Source organism: Monodelphis domestica, chromosome 1 (genome assembly GCF_027887165.1).
Source record: "Monodelphis domestica isolate mMonDom1 chromosome 1, mMonDom1.pri, whole genome shotgun sequence".
NCBI classification, from domain to species: Eukaryota; Metazoa; Chordata; class Mammalia; order Didelphimorphia; family Didelphidae; genus Monodelphis; species Monodelphis domestica.
In genome coordinates, this window is record NC_077227.1 from 420,983,241 (window position 1) to 420,999,745 (window position 16,505).

Sequence of the window (16,505 nt, forward strand, 5' to 3'; positions counted from 1 at the left end):
GATGCTTTCTCTGCAACTTATAGTCTCTGAGAGTTTGTTGGACTACTTAGAGGTTAAGTCACTTGCTCAGCATCTCATAGCTATTATATGTCAGAAACAAGACTTAAACCCAGGTCGTCGTGACTCTTAAGCCAGTTCTCTATACATTCTTCCTCACTCACTCTTGATGAGTAAGCATGTGTTGAAGAATAAAAGGAGGTAGTCTGGCTTTCATTATAGATTTCTTTCAATTCAGACTTTTAGATAACCTTTTATACCTGTGAACTTTAAATTACTCCACCCAACTTTAGTCTAACAAAAACAGGAATGTCTACACCCATACTTAAGGATTAAGTATTTAGGAGAATGGCCTATGACAGACATGTGCTAGCAAATGACAAATCAGAAACAACTGACAGACCCCTGGGCTGTCCTAAGTCAAGCTGAAGCTACCATTGGTACATGTAAGACGCAGGAAAGTGATGTAAAAACCGTCTGTATATTTCGTGTCACTTGCTCTCTCCGGCCTCTTTGGCAGCAGAGAGGTGGCTGGCAGAGCATACTGAGTGTTTCAGCATCTTAGGTGGCAGCTGCTATTGTCCGGGTTTAGTGGTGAGTTTTCCTTGATACCATAATGGAGGAAGGAAGCTGAGTAGCCTAGTTCAGGTGAGTCATCTTTACTGAGCTCTATCAGAGTTTAGGCTGACTCTTTTCTCCTTTACCTTCCAAACACAATCCTCTTAAAAAGCCACTAATCTTCTTCAGGGACCTTGTGGCAAAGGATTTTGAACTCCCCCTGGCACAGGCCAGGCGGGAGAAATCCTACACCTTTTCCCTCTCCCTTCTCCTTAATTTCTTCCCTCTATATTAATTAAACCACCATAAATTAAAAAACTGACTTGGGTATTTTATTTTGGATATTCTCTGGCAACCAAAAATAATTTAGATTAGGAAACAACCCTAAAATTATCCTTACATTCCTTTCTTCTTCTATGATTGTGGTAGATGATGTATTATGCCCAGGAAAAGTAATCTAGGGAGCATCTAGGTAGCACAGTAGATAGAGTGCCAGACCTGAGTTCAAATATGATCTCAGACTGTAGCTATGTGACTGAACAAGTCACTTAACTTTAGTTGCTGATAAGCCCTCACCACTCTTCTGTCTTAGAACTGATATTAAGACAAGATAAAGGGTTTAGAATGAAAAAAAGAAGTAGAATGAAATGAATAAGGACCAACTCCGATATATAATTTTCTTAAGGCCAAATAGGATTTTAAAATAATTTATGAAATTTACTATTACCATATATTTCAAAACCTATTACTTCACCTCTAAACTTCAGTCTTTTATCTGTAAAATGGAAGTCATACCTTCACTATCTACTTCACAAGTGATGTCATATGGAAGGTATTTTGTAAAAGGGGTACAATATAGTGGAAACATGCATTAGATTTATAGTCATAAAACATAGGTTCATCTCTATGATAGGTGCTCTTGCTTGTAACCAGGAATACTGTAAGAATTCTATCACTGAGAGGATAATCCCTGATATAATCTGCCATGGGGCAACTGGCAAAGATTCTTGCTAAGGTGACTCTAGTAGCTCTTCTAGCATAGACTCTTCTAGCCTGTAAACTTCAGGGGTCTTAGCTCCAGGCTAGATTGGTGAGCTGGGATAAGGATGTGGTGAAGTACATTTGAGTCACAGCATTTGGGGATTGGATCAGCAAATATATCCAGTGATCTTCTAGCCTAATTTCTTCTTTCCCTCCCTAGTCACACCACCATCTTTCCTTATAATCCCAGACTCTGTATCTGCTGGGAAATTAATCAAACCCTTTGTTCCCCATTATATTGGACTCATATTGCTATCCTGAGTTTAGGCATTTCTTCCAAGCATCTCCTTCCCTTAAATACCTCTTCTACTGATCCTCAGAGCCTCAGAAACTACAAAGTACAAAACAAAGAGCCTAGAATAGGAGTCAGGATACCTAGGTTCTAATTTCCTCTTCTTCTACTGACTCACTTTGTGACTCTTGCATAGCCCTTTCCTCTCTCAGAACTTCAATTTCTCTCTCTGTAAAATGGATAGTGGAGAGGGAATTCTTTTGAATCTGATGTTACACGATTCCATGTACCTAATCTGCCTGCGAGTCATTGCAGGGGATTATGGATGGGGCAGAGAAGGACAGAGGGAAGGAGGCTAGTTAACATGGCACTGATTGTATCTTTAAAGTGTAGAGAAATAAACAAACAAACAAAAGAATTGAAGGACAAAGTTATGTTAAAAAGTGAGTACCCAACCCTTCCTGAAAGAATTCCAGAGGAAAAATTCAAAAAATTTCATAGAAAAAATCCAAAACTCCCTCATGAGAAAAAAATATTGCAAGAATCCAGAAATAGTTTAAATACCAAGAAGCCACAGTCAGGGTCTCACAAGACATGGTAGCCACTACAATAAATGAGAGGAGACTCTGGAATACAGTATTTCAAAAGGCAAGAGAATTAAGTTTATTAATCAAGCATAACTTGTCCTGAAAAGCTGGGTAAATTTCCCTACAGAGGTATAAAACAATGGATCTTTAGTCGATTATAGGACTTTCAATTATTTCTAATGAAAAGACAAGATCTGAGTAGGAATCTTGAAGTACATAAAAGTTAAGAGAAACTAGGAAAATAAATTTAATTGAGAGGTTAAAAAGAGTGGTATGATGAATCAACTATTGGTTTCCCTTCAGAACCTTGATATCTTTAAAAAGCTTTAAGAAAGTTAATGAGGAAAAAACAGAGGATGTGGGAATGGATTATTCTGAGGTTTTAAAGAAGGGGAGAAAATGGGAATATAAAATAATTATGCTAAGGGGTACTTAGGTGGCTTAATGGATAGAAAGCCAGACTTGGAAGTGTGAGGTCCTAAGTTCATATCTGATCTCACACACTTCCTTAATGTGTGATGCTTGGCAAATCACTTAATTCCAGTTGCCTGGCCCTTACCTCTCTTCTGCCTTGGAACTAATATTTCAATAATATTGATTCTAAGACTATAAGAATATAAGATTCTAAGTAAAGGTTTAAAATAATTAATATGCTAGGGCAAAAAGGAGGAGGAAGTATTTTTTATAATTGGGGTACATAAGAGTATACAAAAATGGAGGAAGGGGTTGATGTGTTAGTGTATTAGAACCTCACTCATATCTGAATTGGACAAAGGAGACTTTAAGCACACACACAGTTTGGTATGTAGAAATGAATCAAACAACTGCAAAATAAGCAGGGATAGAGAAGGGGATGATTAAGAGGAAGGATAATACTAGGGAAGGAATAGTCATAAGCAAAACATTCCAGATCCTGAAAGGGGAGATTAAAAAGAAAGGAAAAAAGAACAAAAAATCCCAGAATCTAAGGGAGTGGTGATTGCCTTAGATGTTCTCTGAAACAACTGAGAAATGGATGAATAACTTGAAGTATTTGAATGTAAGGGAATATTATTGTGCTGTATGAAATTATGGAAAAGATAGTTTCAGAGCATCCTGGTTGTATGATCTGATAAGAATGAAATGAGAAAGAAAAGGAAAACAATGTATAATAACGGTATAAAGAAAACAACTTTGGAAGACTTTTATCAATGTAATGACCAACCATATCTCCAGAGGACTTATGACATATGTTATAAACCTTTTGCAGAGAGGTGATGAATTCAAGGTTCCAAAAGGAGCAAATATTTTTGGACGAGGTCACAGTATGGATTTGTTTTGCTTGCCTATGCTTATTTGTCTTAAGTGTTTTTTCTTTCTCTGTTTTTGATTGGGGGAAAAGGAAAATAGGCTAGGGTAGAAAAGGAAGAGTTACAAGAAGTGATGGCCCTCCCTCATTTAAAAAAGGAGGGCTTTTGAAACATTTATTAAAATGCAAAGAAGTGAACAAAAGAAAGTTCAGAAGGAAGCAGAGACAAGGAGGGAAATTTTGGAAGTAAAGTTGGAATTTTATATTTGGGTGTGTGTTTTTAAAGCAAGCAATTTGAAATAGAGATTTATGGTTTCACATTCATAGTGTTCTCCTGTGTCTATAAAAATGCTCACATTTATTTTCATGTTTAAATTCAGAATAAAACAGCAAAATCAATAGCGGGGGAAAGTTGTGACTGGGGAAAAAAAAATTGTCACCCTGTATCCAACGGTGATAAGCATTTTCATATCTAACTAGGTTAATCTTTGGATATCGGGTGTTAGTCCATCACTGGTACCATACTTAAAGCATTATATAAATATGAATCATTTCTTGATAAATCTTAAAAAGATTAATCATTTTAATGTCAAATCACCCTCTAACCAGGTTTTCAACAGGCATCAAAATTCTTTTTTTTTTTTTAAAGAAAAAGCTACAGTTGGAAAGTAGAATCTATTTTAACTTGTAAAGTTTTGCAAGAGGCACAGACTTCCCATAAGTAGACATAAAACACAATTTTTATTCATTTTTGTATTGAGAGTATTTCCCTTCATCTAAACAAAAAGAAACCAGCACTTCTCAGGGCTCTTCTTGGTAAGCTGAGCTCTTTTGCAAACCCTTCATTTCATTGGCCCTTCCCCAGCTTCCTGTGTTGTGATTTAAAGCACAGAGGGTAGAGACCAACCCACAGAAACAGTTGGTGATTGGACAAAACGTCACTGGCTGCTGCTCCTTCTTCACTGAGAATGTGGTCTGCTGCTATAGGAAGTTTCCAAGCCTCAGGTTTCTTGCAGGAATTCGACTGTCAGAGAGGGAAGTTCAGATGAAACAGAAGAAGGAATTAAGAAGTACTTAGCCCACACTTCCCAGGTATCACTGTTTGTTTTTAACAGGAGGGATTATAGGCGTAAAGGAGATAATTCTTCCTGGTCTCTCTCCGAAAAGGAAAGAAAAGACTGAGTTTAAGTTCCTGTTTTGTTCAGTTGTCCTTTTGTAACCTCAACAACTGCAAAAATTTCATTGTCTAGTACTGTTGTTTAAACTATTCTCTACTGTTTTAAAAATAGAATCAATTTGCATATTGAACTGTCTTTTTGTGTTGCATGAAAAAAGGAATTTATTACTAAGCTGTAAGAAATAATGATATCTATTAGTGTATCTTTCAATGTAATTTTGTTTTTTTAGTCTGGGTCATGTGGACACACACACATACATCAGCATTTCAGTCTGTTAGTACACATCCCACTACAGAGGAGTAATAGCTGTTTGTTTCGATTTTGTTGGTATGGATATTCCCTCCACTGATCATAACTCTTCTCAAGCTATATAGGTGGTCTTTGAGAGCTAGCTGCTAATGGATAGGAATATAATAATGTGGGAAAGAGAAAATATTTTTGTTATTTAATGTAATGGTTGCATTTATTTTAATTAATTTTTAAATTAAAAAATTAATTTTATTTATATATATATTATTTATAAATAATATAAATTAAAAATAAATTAATTAATTTAAAAGTAATTATTTTAATAATTATTGATTATTACTATTAGATTAGCAGTAAATGAAACAGGTTTACATTTCCCCCATCATCCTGTCTTGTCTCTGTGCTCATATCATTATGTTCCCCCATTCCTTGAATAGACCTCTCTTCTCTTTCCCTCTGGAACATCCCCTCCTTAAGTTTATCACAGCATTTTTCCTGGGACCTCTTCTTTGCTATTGCTCTTCTTTTATTATAGTTAGTTAAATACTTGTCCTTTTTCTTCTTTAGAGCATAAGGTTCTTGAGAGCAGAGGCTTATCGTTACATCTATTTTTATGTTCTTAGCAACTAGTACAGTATTTTGCCTAAAGTAAATACTATTGCATGTTTTAAAATTTAAGTGATTGGGGAGGGGGGCAGCAGACATCTAAAAATTGGGTTGTTTTGTTTTTCTATATTCAAATGAAGCCTAGTCTTTGAGCTATGGCTTTATTTGGACTATAATGTAGCTTCTCTCCTCATAGGGGTGTGCTCATTTATTGTTCTGTGTTTCTGATTAGACGGGGTAGATATTCACAACCAAGAGAATATGGCATGAACTTAAGAGAAAACTTTCCCTGGGGATTTTGTAACCATATGAACCATTATCTAAGGGAGTCCCTTGTTCTCTCTAATACCCAAAGTGGCAATTAGGTACAGTAGAAAGAACACTGGACTTTGAATCTGGAGATCTTAACTCCTCTTTGCTCACTTACTCTATGGTGATCATGTGCAATTAATTTCACCATTCTAGGCCTTTTGTTCATCTGTAAAATAAGAATAATATTTATATTTCACTTATCACAGGTTATCATGAAGAAAGCACTTTGTAAACTGAAAAGCACTATAGAAATGTGATTTATTGTTATTGTAGTCTAAAGTTGGTAACCTTTAAGGACTCTTTTATCTGGAACACAGTGTTGAATTTATGAAGTCTTTTAAAGTTAGTGAAATAATATTTTCTTATAAAAAATGGAAAGACTGAACCCTAATTTCAAAAAAGCAGTTATTCCTCAGTTTTTCTTTACCATAATGCTTTCCTTCACCAACCAATTGCTGTTTCTAATAATAATTTTTATTTATATGGGATTTTATAGTTGAGTTCTTTTTTCTAACCCCTGTTTTCTGTCTTAGAATCAAAACTAAGTATATACATGTTAGTGTTTGCATATATATACATATATACATACACACAAACACACATATATAAAGATACTAGGATCAATTCTAAAACAAAGAATCAGTAAGGACTAGGCAATTGGGGTTAAGTGACTTCAGCTAAGAAGTATCTGAGGCCAGATTTGAACCCAGGCCCTCCCAACTCCAGGCCTGGCATTCTGTCCACTGTGCTATCTAGCTGTTCCAATAATTGGATTCTTAAGGTAGAAGAATTTTCACATTTAAAAAAAAAAATCTTTGCAATTTATAGATTCATGTGAAGGCCCAGAAGAAAAGCAGAGAACAGCAGCGTGACATCATGAACAAACAATATCAACAGCTTGAAAGTCGATTAGATGATATACTTACACGGATTGCTAAGGAAACTGATGATATTAAGGACCTAGAACAACAACTCACTGAAGGTGAAGATTTTGTTATTAATCATGGATGTTTCTCTGAATCAGTTTCAATAAGGATACTATAGCATGCTGAAGTAGCCACCTGAAATAAAACTAATCCAGTTAGTTTTGTTCCATCATTGTATGTTCTTGGGTCTTTTTTCTTTCCTAAGGTCCTTTAAGTGAGATAATTTTTGTAAAGCACTTAGCACAGTGCCTGGCACCTAGTAGACACTATAGAAATATTTATTCCCTTCCCTTCCCCCATTCTGTCTCTTAAAAAAAAAATCTGTGACCCTACACTGAATCTAGATGAAAAGAAGCAGCTGGAGTGTACTAGAGATAGCAGGATTTAAAGTCAGATGACTTCCAAGTCTTAGCTCTGCCACTAACTTAACTGTAGCACATTGGAAAACTCAATTCACCTTCTCTGGGCCTTAGTTTCCTCATCTACAAAATTAGAATAATAATAATGCTTATGTTAACTACTTCAAAGGGATATTGTCAAGGGATAAAATTAGATTATTTATGTAAATTATAGCTTTAGAGTGCTTATGTTAATGTCAGTTGTAATGATAATTGTAATGATTAATTATTGTCATAAATATGTATTGTCATATATTTATGTAATCATAATTTATACAATATTTCAATGGATCTATGATCTTATCAGTGTTGGCATTTACTTCAATACTACAGATAAGAGTCTGTATCTTCTTTCCTTGTGCATCTCTTATAGTCTCATAAATACTTCACAGAGTTCACTGAATGTGATTAAGACCTGCCTATAGGTCAGGACCTTTGACAGTAAATGGGATGGGATAGAGCACCAGGCCGCTCATCGATTATCCCTCATTTTTGATAAATGATCAGTCTACTTTCTTTCTAGTCATATACCCCTTTAATATTTTTTTCCTTCTTGCTTTATTGGTAATATGGAAATACATAGAACCATAGCTTTTCATACCCTGTTATGTACCTCTCCATTACCCCCCAGGTGATTCATAATTTAGATTCCTCAGAAATTGTGATATTTCTTCATTCACAACATATAGCATCAGAAAAATACTGATGTTAAAAATTTGAATTTTTGCTTCAGGTAGAAGCTTGAAGGTCAATTAAAAACATTACAGTTTTCCCAATCCTCTTCTTTTCAACTCTGGGCCCAGTTCATGGTCTAATTGCTGTGTCTATATAAAACATAAATGCTAATGGACTGTTCCATGGATTATCCATCTAACTATATGTCTCATGGTCTGGACAATTAGCATCTTTCATCCTTCTTGTTTTTCCTTTATGGACAGTCAGATCAAATACTTTTTTTTAAAACCCATACCTTCTGTCTTAAAACCAATACTATGTATTGGTTCTAAGGCAGAAGAGCGGTAATGGCTAGGCAATGATCAAATACTTTTGAATGAATAGATATATTGTTTAGGAAACTGAGGGATTATTCAGGGCTTCATGCTTTTAGCACAGTGTCATCTTTAACAGGATCATATGAAAGATCTCATCATTTACAGAGAATCCCTCTTCCATTTGAACTCTTTATTAATCTTAAGTATTTAATAAATGCATTTTCATTCATTTCATTTGTGCTACTAGTAATATGTCCCTGTTTTATGCTTCATTCAGTTTTAATGATCTGAGGATTATTGAATAACATTGTTACTTGACATATCTTCCAGTGAATCTATGATTTTAACATGTTTAGAAGAAACTTTGTTGGAAAAGAAATTTTAAGACCAAACTTTGTTCTAGCAAATGAAATGCATTTTTATAGTCAAGAAACAGCACAGTGGGACTTTGTATTCTCTATATAGCTTTTAGTCATTTGATTATAAAGTAGTTGGCTATGGAATGTTGTTTGTGAAAAGCCTGCCTGTTCCTTTCTTATTCCTTTAGTATTCTTTCAATACATGTATAGATTATTGTCAGAAAGATTTTGTAGAGGTGGAGAAATAGTCATATGGTTTTAACAATTACTGTTACTGGTATTTTCAGAGTCCCTTTTTTTCTGTAGCAAGAACATTCATGATTTTTTTCTCTTTGTATAATGATAATAGAATTAAAAATAATATCATTTGTAATTTATATAATTATAATACTAAATAGAAATAAGAATATTTTATTGTAATATTAAATAATAATGATGCTATAATTATTTTACTTTGAAAACTTTTTTTCATAACCTTCCATATCAATGCCTCTTTCCCTTTGTTCAGGTCAGATAGCAGCCAATGAAACCTTGAAGAAAGATTTAGAAAGCATCATCAGTGGCTTGCAGGACTACCTTGAAAATGTTAAAGGACAGGTAACAAAGGTCCAGGATGAATGCCGAGTACTACAAAATGATAAAGAAATTTTACTGCAAAAAGTGACTAAACTTGAAGAAGAGAAATCAGAGCTGGAAGTCGCTGCTATGGATGCAGAAAATATGAGAAAAGTATGATTTTTCACATTTGTCTCTTTCTTTAAATTTAAAAGACTTAGGTGTAGTAGAGTGTCTAGATTGACTAAAGTTATTTTTTGTTTGTTTGTTTTAAAATGGCAGAAAACATGTGAATCTGTTTAAAAAACAATAATGTCCTGGATTTTTTCCCATTTGAATTATGAGATTTCCAAAACCTCACATCCATTCTCTAATGCAAGGAAGATTCTTTTAAAGGGCTTTCTGAATTTTGCTAACTTATCTGGCAAATAAAAAGACATTGGAATTTGGATTTCTAAAACTTCCCTCTAGTTGTAACAATCTGTGTTCTAATATTTTGTGTTTTAAGTGGCCCTTCCACTTGCAGTATTATACAGTTCTGTATCTAATCTATGTGATATATGTCATCCTGTATAATATTCTGCCCCTGCTTGGTCCCTGTTTTCCCCAAACTCAAAATAGGCACTGAACTTCATTTATTTCAAAATTATTTTTATAGTAATTTATCATTCTTGATCATAAGTCTTGTATCCATAATATCATGACCAAGTCCCTTGAGAACTCGGCTTAATAAACCAAAAGTTAAATGCTATAACAAAAACAAATGAAAGAATAAATTTAAGTGAATACAAATTGTATTTTGTATAACTTATATTTATGAGATGTTGGTATTACTAAAATTACCCTATCTGGCCTTTGGAATTATGATCCAACCAGTTGGTTGTTGTTGATTTATTTGTTTTTAGAGAATAGCTCCTTAAAGGGACAACTAGGTAGCACAATGGGTAGAGTGGCAGTCAGGAGGAACTATGTTCAAATCTGGCCTCATTCATTTCCTAGCTGTGTGACCCTAGGCAAGTCACTTAATCCAATCATCCAGCCTTTACTGTTCTTTTTCTAAGATAGAAAAGTGTTTAAAAAAACTAGCTCCTCAATAACTTAGTAGTTCTTTTACCAATGTCAGATATGTTTTTTTCCCAAATTTGTTTGTATGTGTTTAGATAGCTATTATTACAGTACTACTGATGATCAACCTTGCTTTTTTCAGGAGCTAACATTATGATGCAGCAGCCAGAAAATCCATATAATTAATCTTATTGATTGAAATTTAGTGTCTAGGAAGAGGAAGATACTAGTTTTATTGTACTTTGCTCTGGTCAGATCATATCTGGAATATTGAGTCAAATTTTTCATACTTTATCTTAGAGTATTGACAAGGATTTCTCAGATGTTTGAGAGACTTAAAGGTAGGGCATGAAAAGATGATTTTAAAGAAATCAGGATGTTTAGTCTGAAAAAGAATCCTTAGGGAAGGGACATGAAAGTTTTCTTCAAATACCTAAAGAGCTGTCATATAGAAGATGGAATAGATGTCTATGTGGCTTCAGAGGACAGTACTAGAACAAATGAGTAGTAAAGGAAAGTGATTATAAGAGAACATGTTTTGGTTAAGGATAAGGTAAAACTTCATTATTGTCAGAAGTATCCAAATTTGGAATAAGCTGCTTTTTCATAGAATGACTTCTCTTATCACTAGAAATACTTTAACTAGAAACTGAATGACCACTTGTTAAGGATGTATCAAATATCATGTGTCCCTAAATAACCTTCAAGGGCCTTTTCAGCTCTAAGATTCTAGGTTATACATGTTAAAATGTTACCCTGTTGCTGCCTTTATAAAAGGCTTGTATATTATAATTTGTAAAACATCTAAGTGATGCCATGGATTGGGTGGCAGAGTTGGAGTCAGGAAGACTGAGTTCAAAGTTTGCCTCAGATACTTAGTGTGTGACTTTGCACAGGTCACATAATATATGTTAGCCTCAGTTTCTTCATCTGTAAAAATGGGAATAATCGTGACATCTATATCCAAAGGTGACTATGAAAATAAAATGGTAAAGTAATTTTGTTAAGTACTTAAAGCTATTATTATTATCTATTATAGAGATATTATTAAAAGTCATGTACTTTTAGGAACTTGCTGAAATGGAATTGTTACTTCAAGAGCATCAAGAAGCAAACAGGACTCTTCAACAGGCCCAAAGAGATTTAAGTGCCTATGAAGTAGAACTTGAAACTCAGCTGAGAGCCAAAGAAGCTGAAAGTAACCAGCACAAAGAGGAATTAGAGAAGCTCAAACAGCTCCAAGAGGTGAGGGGTGGAACAAAGGAAGCATGAACCATGCTTAAACTTAAAAGCCCAGACTTCCTTTCATTGTATCTATAGAAATGGTATGTAGGTAGAACAGGAAGAAAGAGTACCAGCCTCATAATCAAATGTATACTTGAATCTTACATATAATACTTTCTCTGTGGCCATAGAGAAGCCTCCAAATTTCAGTTTCCTAATTGATAAATGATTTTATTATATTTTTTATTTTATTTATATTTGCTTCCTTGGTGTGAGGATCTAGTAAAATAATGTAAAGAACTTTGTACACATGAAGTGCTATATAAATGCAAGCTATTATTATTCTTTTCAGCCTCATTAAGAATTTTTGGGGGGTACCTGGGTAGCTCATTGGATTGAGAGCCACGCCTAGAGACAGGGGTGGGGGGGTTCCTAGGTTCAAATCTGGCCTCAGACATTTCCCAGCTGTGTGACCCTGGGCAAGTCACTTGACCCCCATTACCTATCCCTTACCACTCTTCTGCCTTGGAACTAATATACAGAATTAATTCCAAGGTGGAAGGTATGGGTTTAAAAAAAATTAAAAAAAAAAAAGAAATTTTTGCCTTGCCATTGAGAAGAGTTTCCAGAAGAGCTTGGAGGAATACCATATAAATGGTTTTAAATTAAATTTTATTATTTTCAATGAATGAAAATCAAATTACTCTACCTTCCCCCACCATTAGAAAAAAATACCATTCTGAATTACTATAATAACAGTGAATTTTCGTGCTTTTGCTTATCTTTTTGTATCTTACATTAGCTTGCAAGAAATACTTCTGTAACCATTTTAATGTGACTTTTCTCTGGAGACAGTTAGAACACTTAACCCTACAAGCCGAACTTGAAAATGAAAGGCTGGCCCTCGAAGAGGCTTTCAGCAAGTCCCAGTTCTCAGAAAAGAAGGAACAGGAAAACAATGAACTATGCTCAAAAATCAAACAGTTGGAGGTAATATCTTTAATTGCACTAAGAATTAAATGAAGCATGACTATAGCAGAAAGGATATTTGTAATCAAGAGACCTGAGTACTATTATTGTCTTTGCCATTTATAATATAGTATAACTTTGGGTAAGTCTCTTTAACCCTCTTAAACCTTGGTTTTCTCATCTGCAAAATAGGATTAATGATTCTTGTAATTAGGGACCTCACAAGGATATTATAAAGGTCAAACAAGCTAACATACCTAAAGGGCTTTATAATAATAACATTAAATACTAGATATAGTGTGTTGTTATTCTATATTAATCTGTCAACAGTTATCTATTAAGCAACAACTATGTACTAGACCCTGGAGATATGAAGGCCAAAAAAAAAGGAGCAGCCTTTACTCTCATATAAAATAATGGGGATGAGGGGTGAGGAAGCAAGTAACTAGGGTGATCAAGAAAAGCCTCATATGTAAGGTAATAATTGAACTGAGTTTGGAGGGATTGTGAGAGGCAGAAGTGAGATGGGAGTACATTCTAGTCATACAGACAGCTTATGCAAAGGCAGAGTAATGAGAGATAAAACATTGTGTATAAGTGTCAGTAAGGAGGTCACTGGCTTTACTATAAAGTGTTTGAAGAGGATTAATGCATAATAAGGCTGTAAAGGTAGGTTGGAGCCAAATTGTGAAGGACTTAAAGACCAAACAAGTGTTTGGTTTTGACCCTAGGGAACCAAACTATGCTGTCATATATGTTGTCTGAAGGATAGATTTAAAAAGGGAGAGAATTGAGGCAGGGAGACCAGTGAGGGAGGACTATGCAATAGTTTAGGCAAGAGGTGATCACAGATCTCAGAGGTGCTTTATATTATATATTCGTTTGAAAGGACCTGACTTGAGTTAGTCAAATCAAATATATATTTTATAAATTCCAGAGAAACTTAGTGCCTTTAAAGAGAAGTTAAGGAAAAATTTTAAAGTAGAAGATTCCCTTGGAAATATTCTGCCTTGAGTTCCATAAATAAGTCATTTTGAGAAATATTTTCATTGTTTTAGTGATGCAGAGGAATAAAGATGTTTTCTGAGTTAACAGGGTATATTCACTGTTGAAATTTTATCAGTAGAAGGCATCAATGAAACAAATTGGTGGTTGTAATAATATAATAATAGTAGATGGAAATTAGTGCTAATAGTATTTTGAATTTCTGGAGAGCATCATAGTTTACACATTTCTTTCCTCATAACTCTGTAAAGATTAGTTCCATTTGATAGGTGGCCCTCCCCCTCACATCTCACATAATACTGAGTTCTGAACTTATGTATTATGGTTATTATTTGATATTATGTATTATAGTTAGCTGTACTGATATCTTACCCCCGTCCTAGGCTATAAGTTTCATGAGGTAGTACACATCTTCTCCAAACTTTGCATCTCCCCTATTCCTAACATATAATGTTTGTTGAATGAATGAATAAGGTTCTGTGATAATGTAAATAAATTAAATATAATAGAGTTAAATGTAGAATTGAATTTCAGCTATTTTTAGTTTACCTTTTGGAGCAAGAGTTGTTCTTTTTTGTTCCAAAAAGGTTGTTTGAGGCAAAAAGTTGGTGGTTCTAAACAGACTATTTAATTTTGATTTTTACTGTGTGGTGTAATAGAGTAATATATTGTAAGAGAATAAGACTGCAGAAAACCTGGAAAAAAAGATGCAATGAATGGAAGCTTGGAGATCTGCCCATCAAGGAAAAATTCTAGAGTAGACTGTGACCTGGAGAAGGCAGTTAAAAACAGGAACACACAAACTGAGTCTGGCTGACTTTTTCCTGAGACCATTGGGATAAAGAGCTGAGGATTTTCCTCTGCCTTTTGGTCACTAATTTCCTCTCTGAGATATTGGAGTTTGTCTCTAAAGACCCTTTCAAAGCTATTAAAGACATCCCTCTTATAAGACTATAAAATTTTAGTTATTCATTTTAAGATTTATTCTAGATTAAGGAAATCCTAACCCCTCTCTCCCATCAACCTCCTTTCCCCCTCCTTCCTTAAAATAAACCCCATTTCTAACAAATTTAGAGAGTGAGTTATCTGTCAAATTTCCAATCAGCTTACTCAGTCTGAATCCCAGCTTCACTCCAATGGAAGAGAACAATGGAAGTTGGTGGGAGGGGAGGAGGGAGATGGAGTCTTACTCTTCACTACTGTGTTGCTCAGTGTGCTTGCTCAGTTGTGTTAGATTTAAAATGGTTGATGTTCTTAAACTGTAACAGTTAAAAGAGTGATGTTGTAAACTGTAGTGAGTTAAAATGGTGGAAGATATAAATTGTGATAGATATAAGAGAAGGTGAGTAAATTTGACCGCAGAAAATATGTTTCACTACAGTGTCTTGGTTTTTAAATCAAATATAAGGTTGTCGCCAGGGAAATATTCCCAATTATTCAAATACCCAAGTCAACTGGGTTTTATAGAGATTTTAATTAATACAAATGTGGAATTAAAGAAAAGAGAGAGAGAAAAAGGAAATGAGTATGAAGGGCCTTAAGCCAACATGGCCTAGACCTGAGTCTTAAGAGAGAGAGATCAGTCAATCAGTCTTTTAACACTCAACACAAGGTCTGTCTAAGCAAGGATTCTAGTGACACCAGGCCAGCTCCATCTCAGTTGACTTCACCAGAGAGAGTTCCAGCCAGAGTCCTCCTTAAAGAGCCTTCCAGCCAGAGACTGTTCCAAAGGGCCTCTCTCCAGAGCCTCCAGAGGGACAGAGTCCCCTCAGAGGAGCTCCAGCGAGACCTCCTTAGAGATTATCCTTCAAGAGCTTCCCTTCTCCAGAGCCTCTCTCAAGAGATTCTTCCCAAGCGATCCTCATCAGAGATCCTCCAAAAGGATTTTTTTTTCAAGAGATTCTGCTTTTTCTTATATAGGGGTTTTTCTCCTATGTCACCTCCCCTAAGTCCTTACATCTTCCAATCACTGTAGATGTTTTCCAAAGGACTGCCCATCTGAATTCCTGCTAAGTCGACTAATCTCCTCAGTAAGTCTGAACCAGTGAAAACACAGCTGAGTCAACTAATCTCATTAAGAGAAAACTTGCCCAACCCTTTTAGGTACCTAGCATCTCATTGTATCAATTCTAAAAAACAGGCATGGCTCAAAGAACTCCTTGCCTTATTATAAGCATGGGTCCAAGTACTTTCATTGTTTAGCAAGGAGTTTTCTCCCCTAAAGCAGTCTTAAGTACAGGTGGAGTAGAGGTCCTCCCATAGCAAGGAGTTTTCTCCCCTAAAGCAGTCTTAAGTACGGGTGGAGTAGAGGTCCTCCCATTTCTGATCCTGGTGAGATCTCACATCAAAATGGGGAATGTTTCCCAGTAGGGAATTTGTTCCAATGGAGGATTCCTCAATGTGGAAATTTTTAACATTCACAAGTCTGAGAAATTTCAAGATTTCCAGTTGCCTCATATTACCACAAACCACCTAAGAAAATAACACCTAATACAGTGGAATGAAGGTATGTGAATCCCACTAGTGTAAATTTAAGCCATCCTGCTTTCAAATCCAACTGGGTCTTGCTATTATTAGCCTGTTCTCAGGATCTTTGTTATGGGACCACAGAATAGCTTAAGTCAGGGGTCCGCAAACTTTTTTTTGTCCCTTAGACCAGACTATTAAAAAAAAAACTATGAACAAATCCCTATGCACACTGCACATATCTTATTTTAAAGTAAAAAAACAAAACGGAAACCAATACAATATTTAAAATAAAGAACAAGTAAATTTAAATCAACAAACTGACCAGTATTTCAATGGGAACTATGAGCCTGCTTTTGGCTAATGAGATGGTCAATGTCCGGTTCCATATTTGTCACTGCATCAATTAGTCTAGATCTGGTTGGAGATTTCAGATGTTTCATTCTGGAAAAAGTCTGTTCACAAACATAAGTGCTGCTAAAGATGGTTGCCATTTTG

At 35.0% G+C, this 16,505-nt stretch overlaps 1 protein-coding gene across 11 annotated transcripts in view; it reads left to right on the forward strand.

Moving 5' to 3' along the window:
* CNTRL (centriolin) overlaps positions 1-16,505 on the forward strand; it is a 144,834-nt gene that overhangs the window by 41,565 nt on the left and 86,764 nt on the right. For all 11 annotated transcript variants that reach the window (XR_458111.3, XM_007474565.3, XM_007474566.3 and 8 more), the window contains exons 12-15: positions 6,877-7,030; positions 9,232-9,452; positions 11,412-11,588; positions 12,423-12,557. Coding sequence is in view for 10 of the 11 variants with exons in the window: in XM_007474565.3 (XP_007474627.2) it covers positions 6,877-7,030; positions 9,232-9,452; positions 11,412-11,588; positions 12,423-12,557 (687 nt within the window). In the remaining variant the exon portion in view is untranslated. The remainder of the gene's footprint in view (positions 1-6,876; positions 7,031-9,231; positions 9,453-11,411; positions 11,589-12,422; positions 12,558-16,505) is intronic.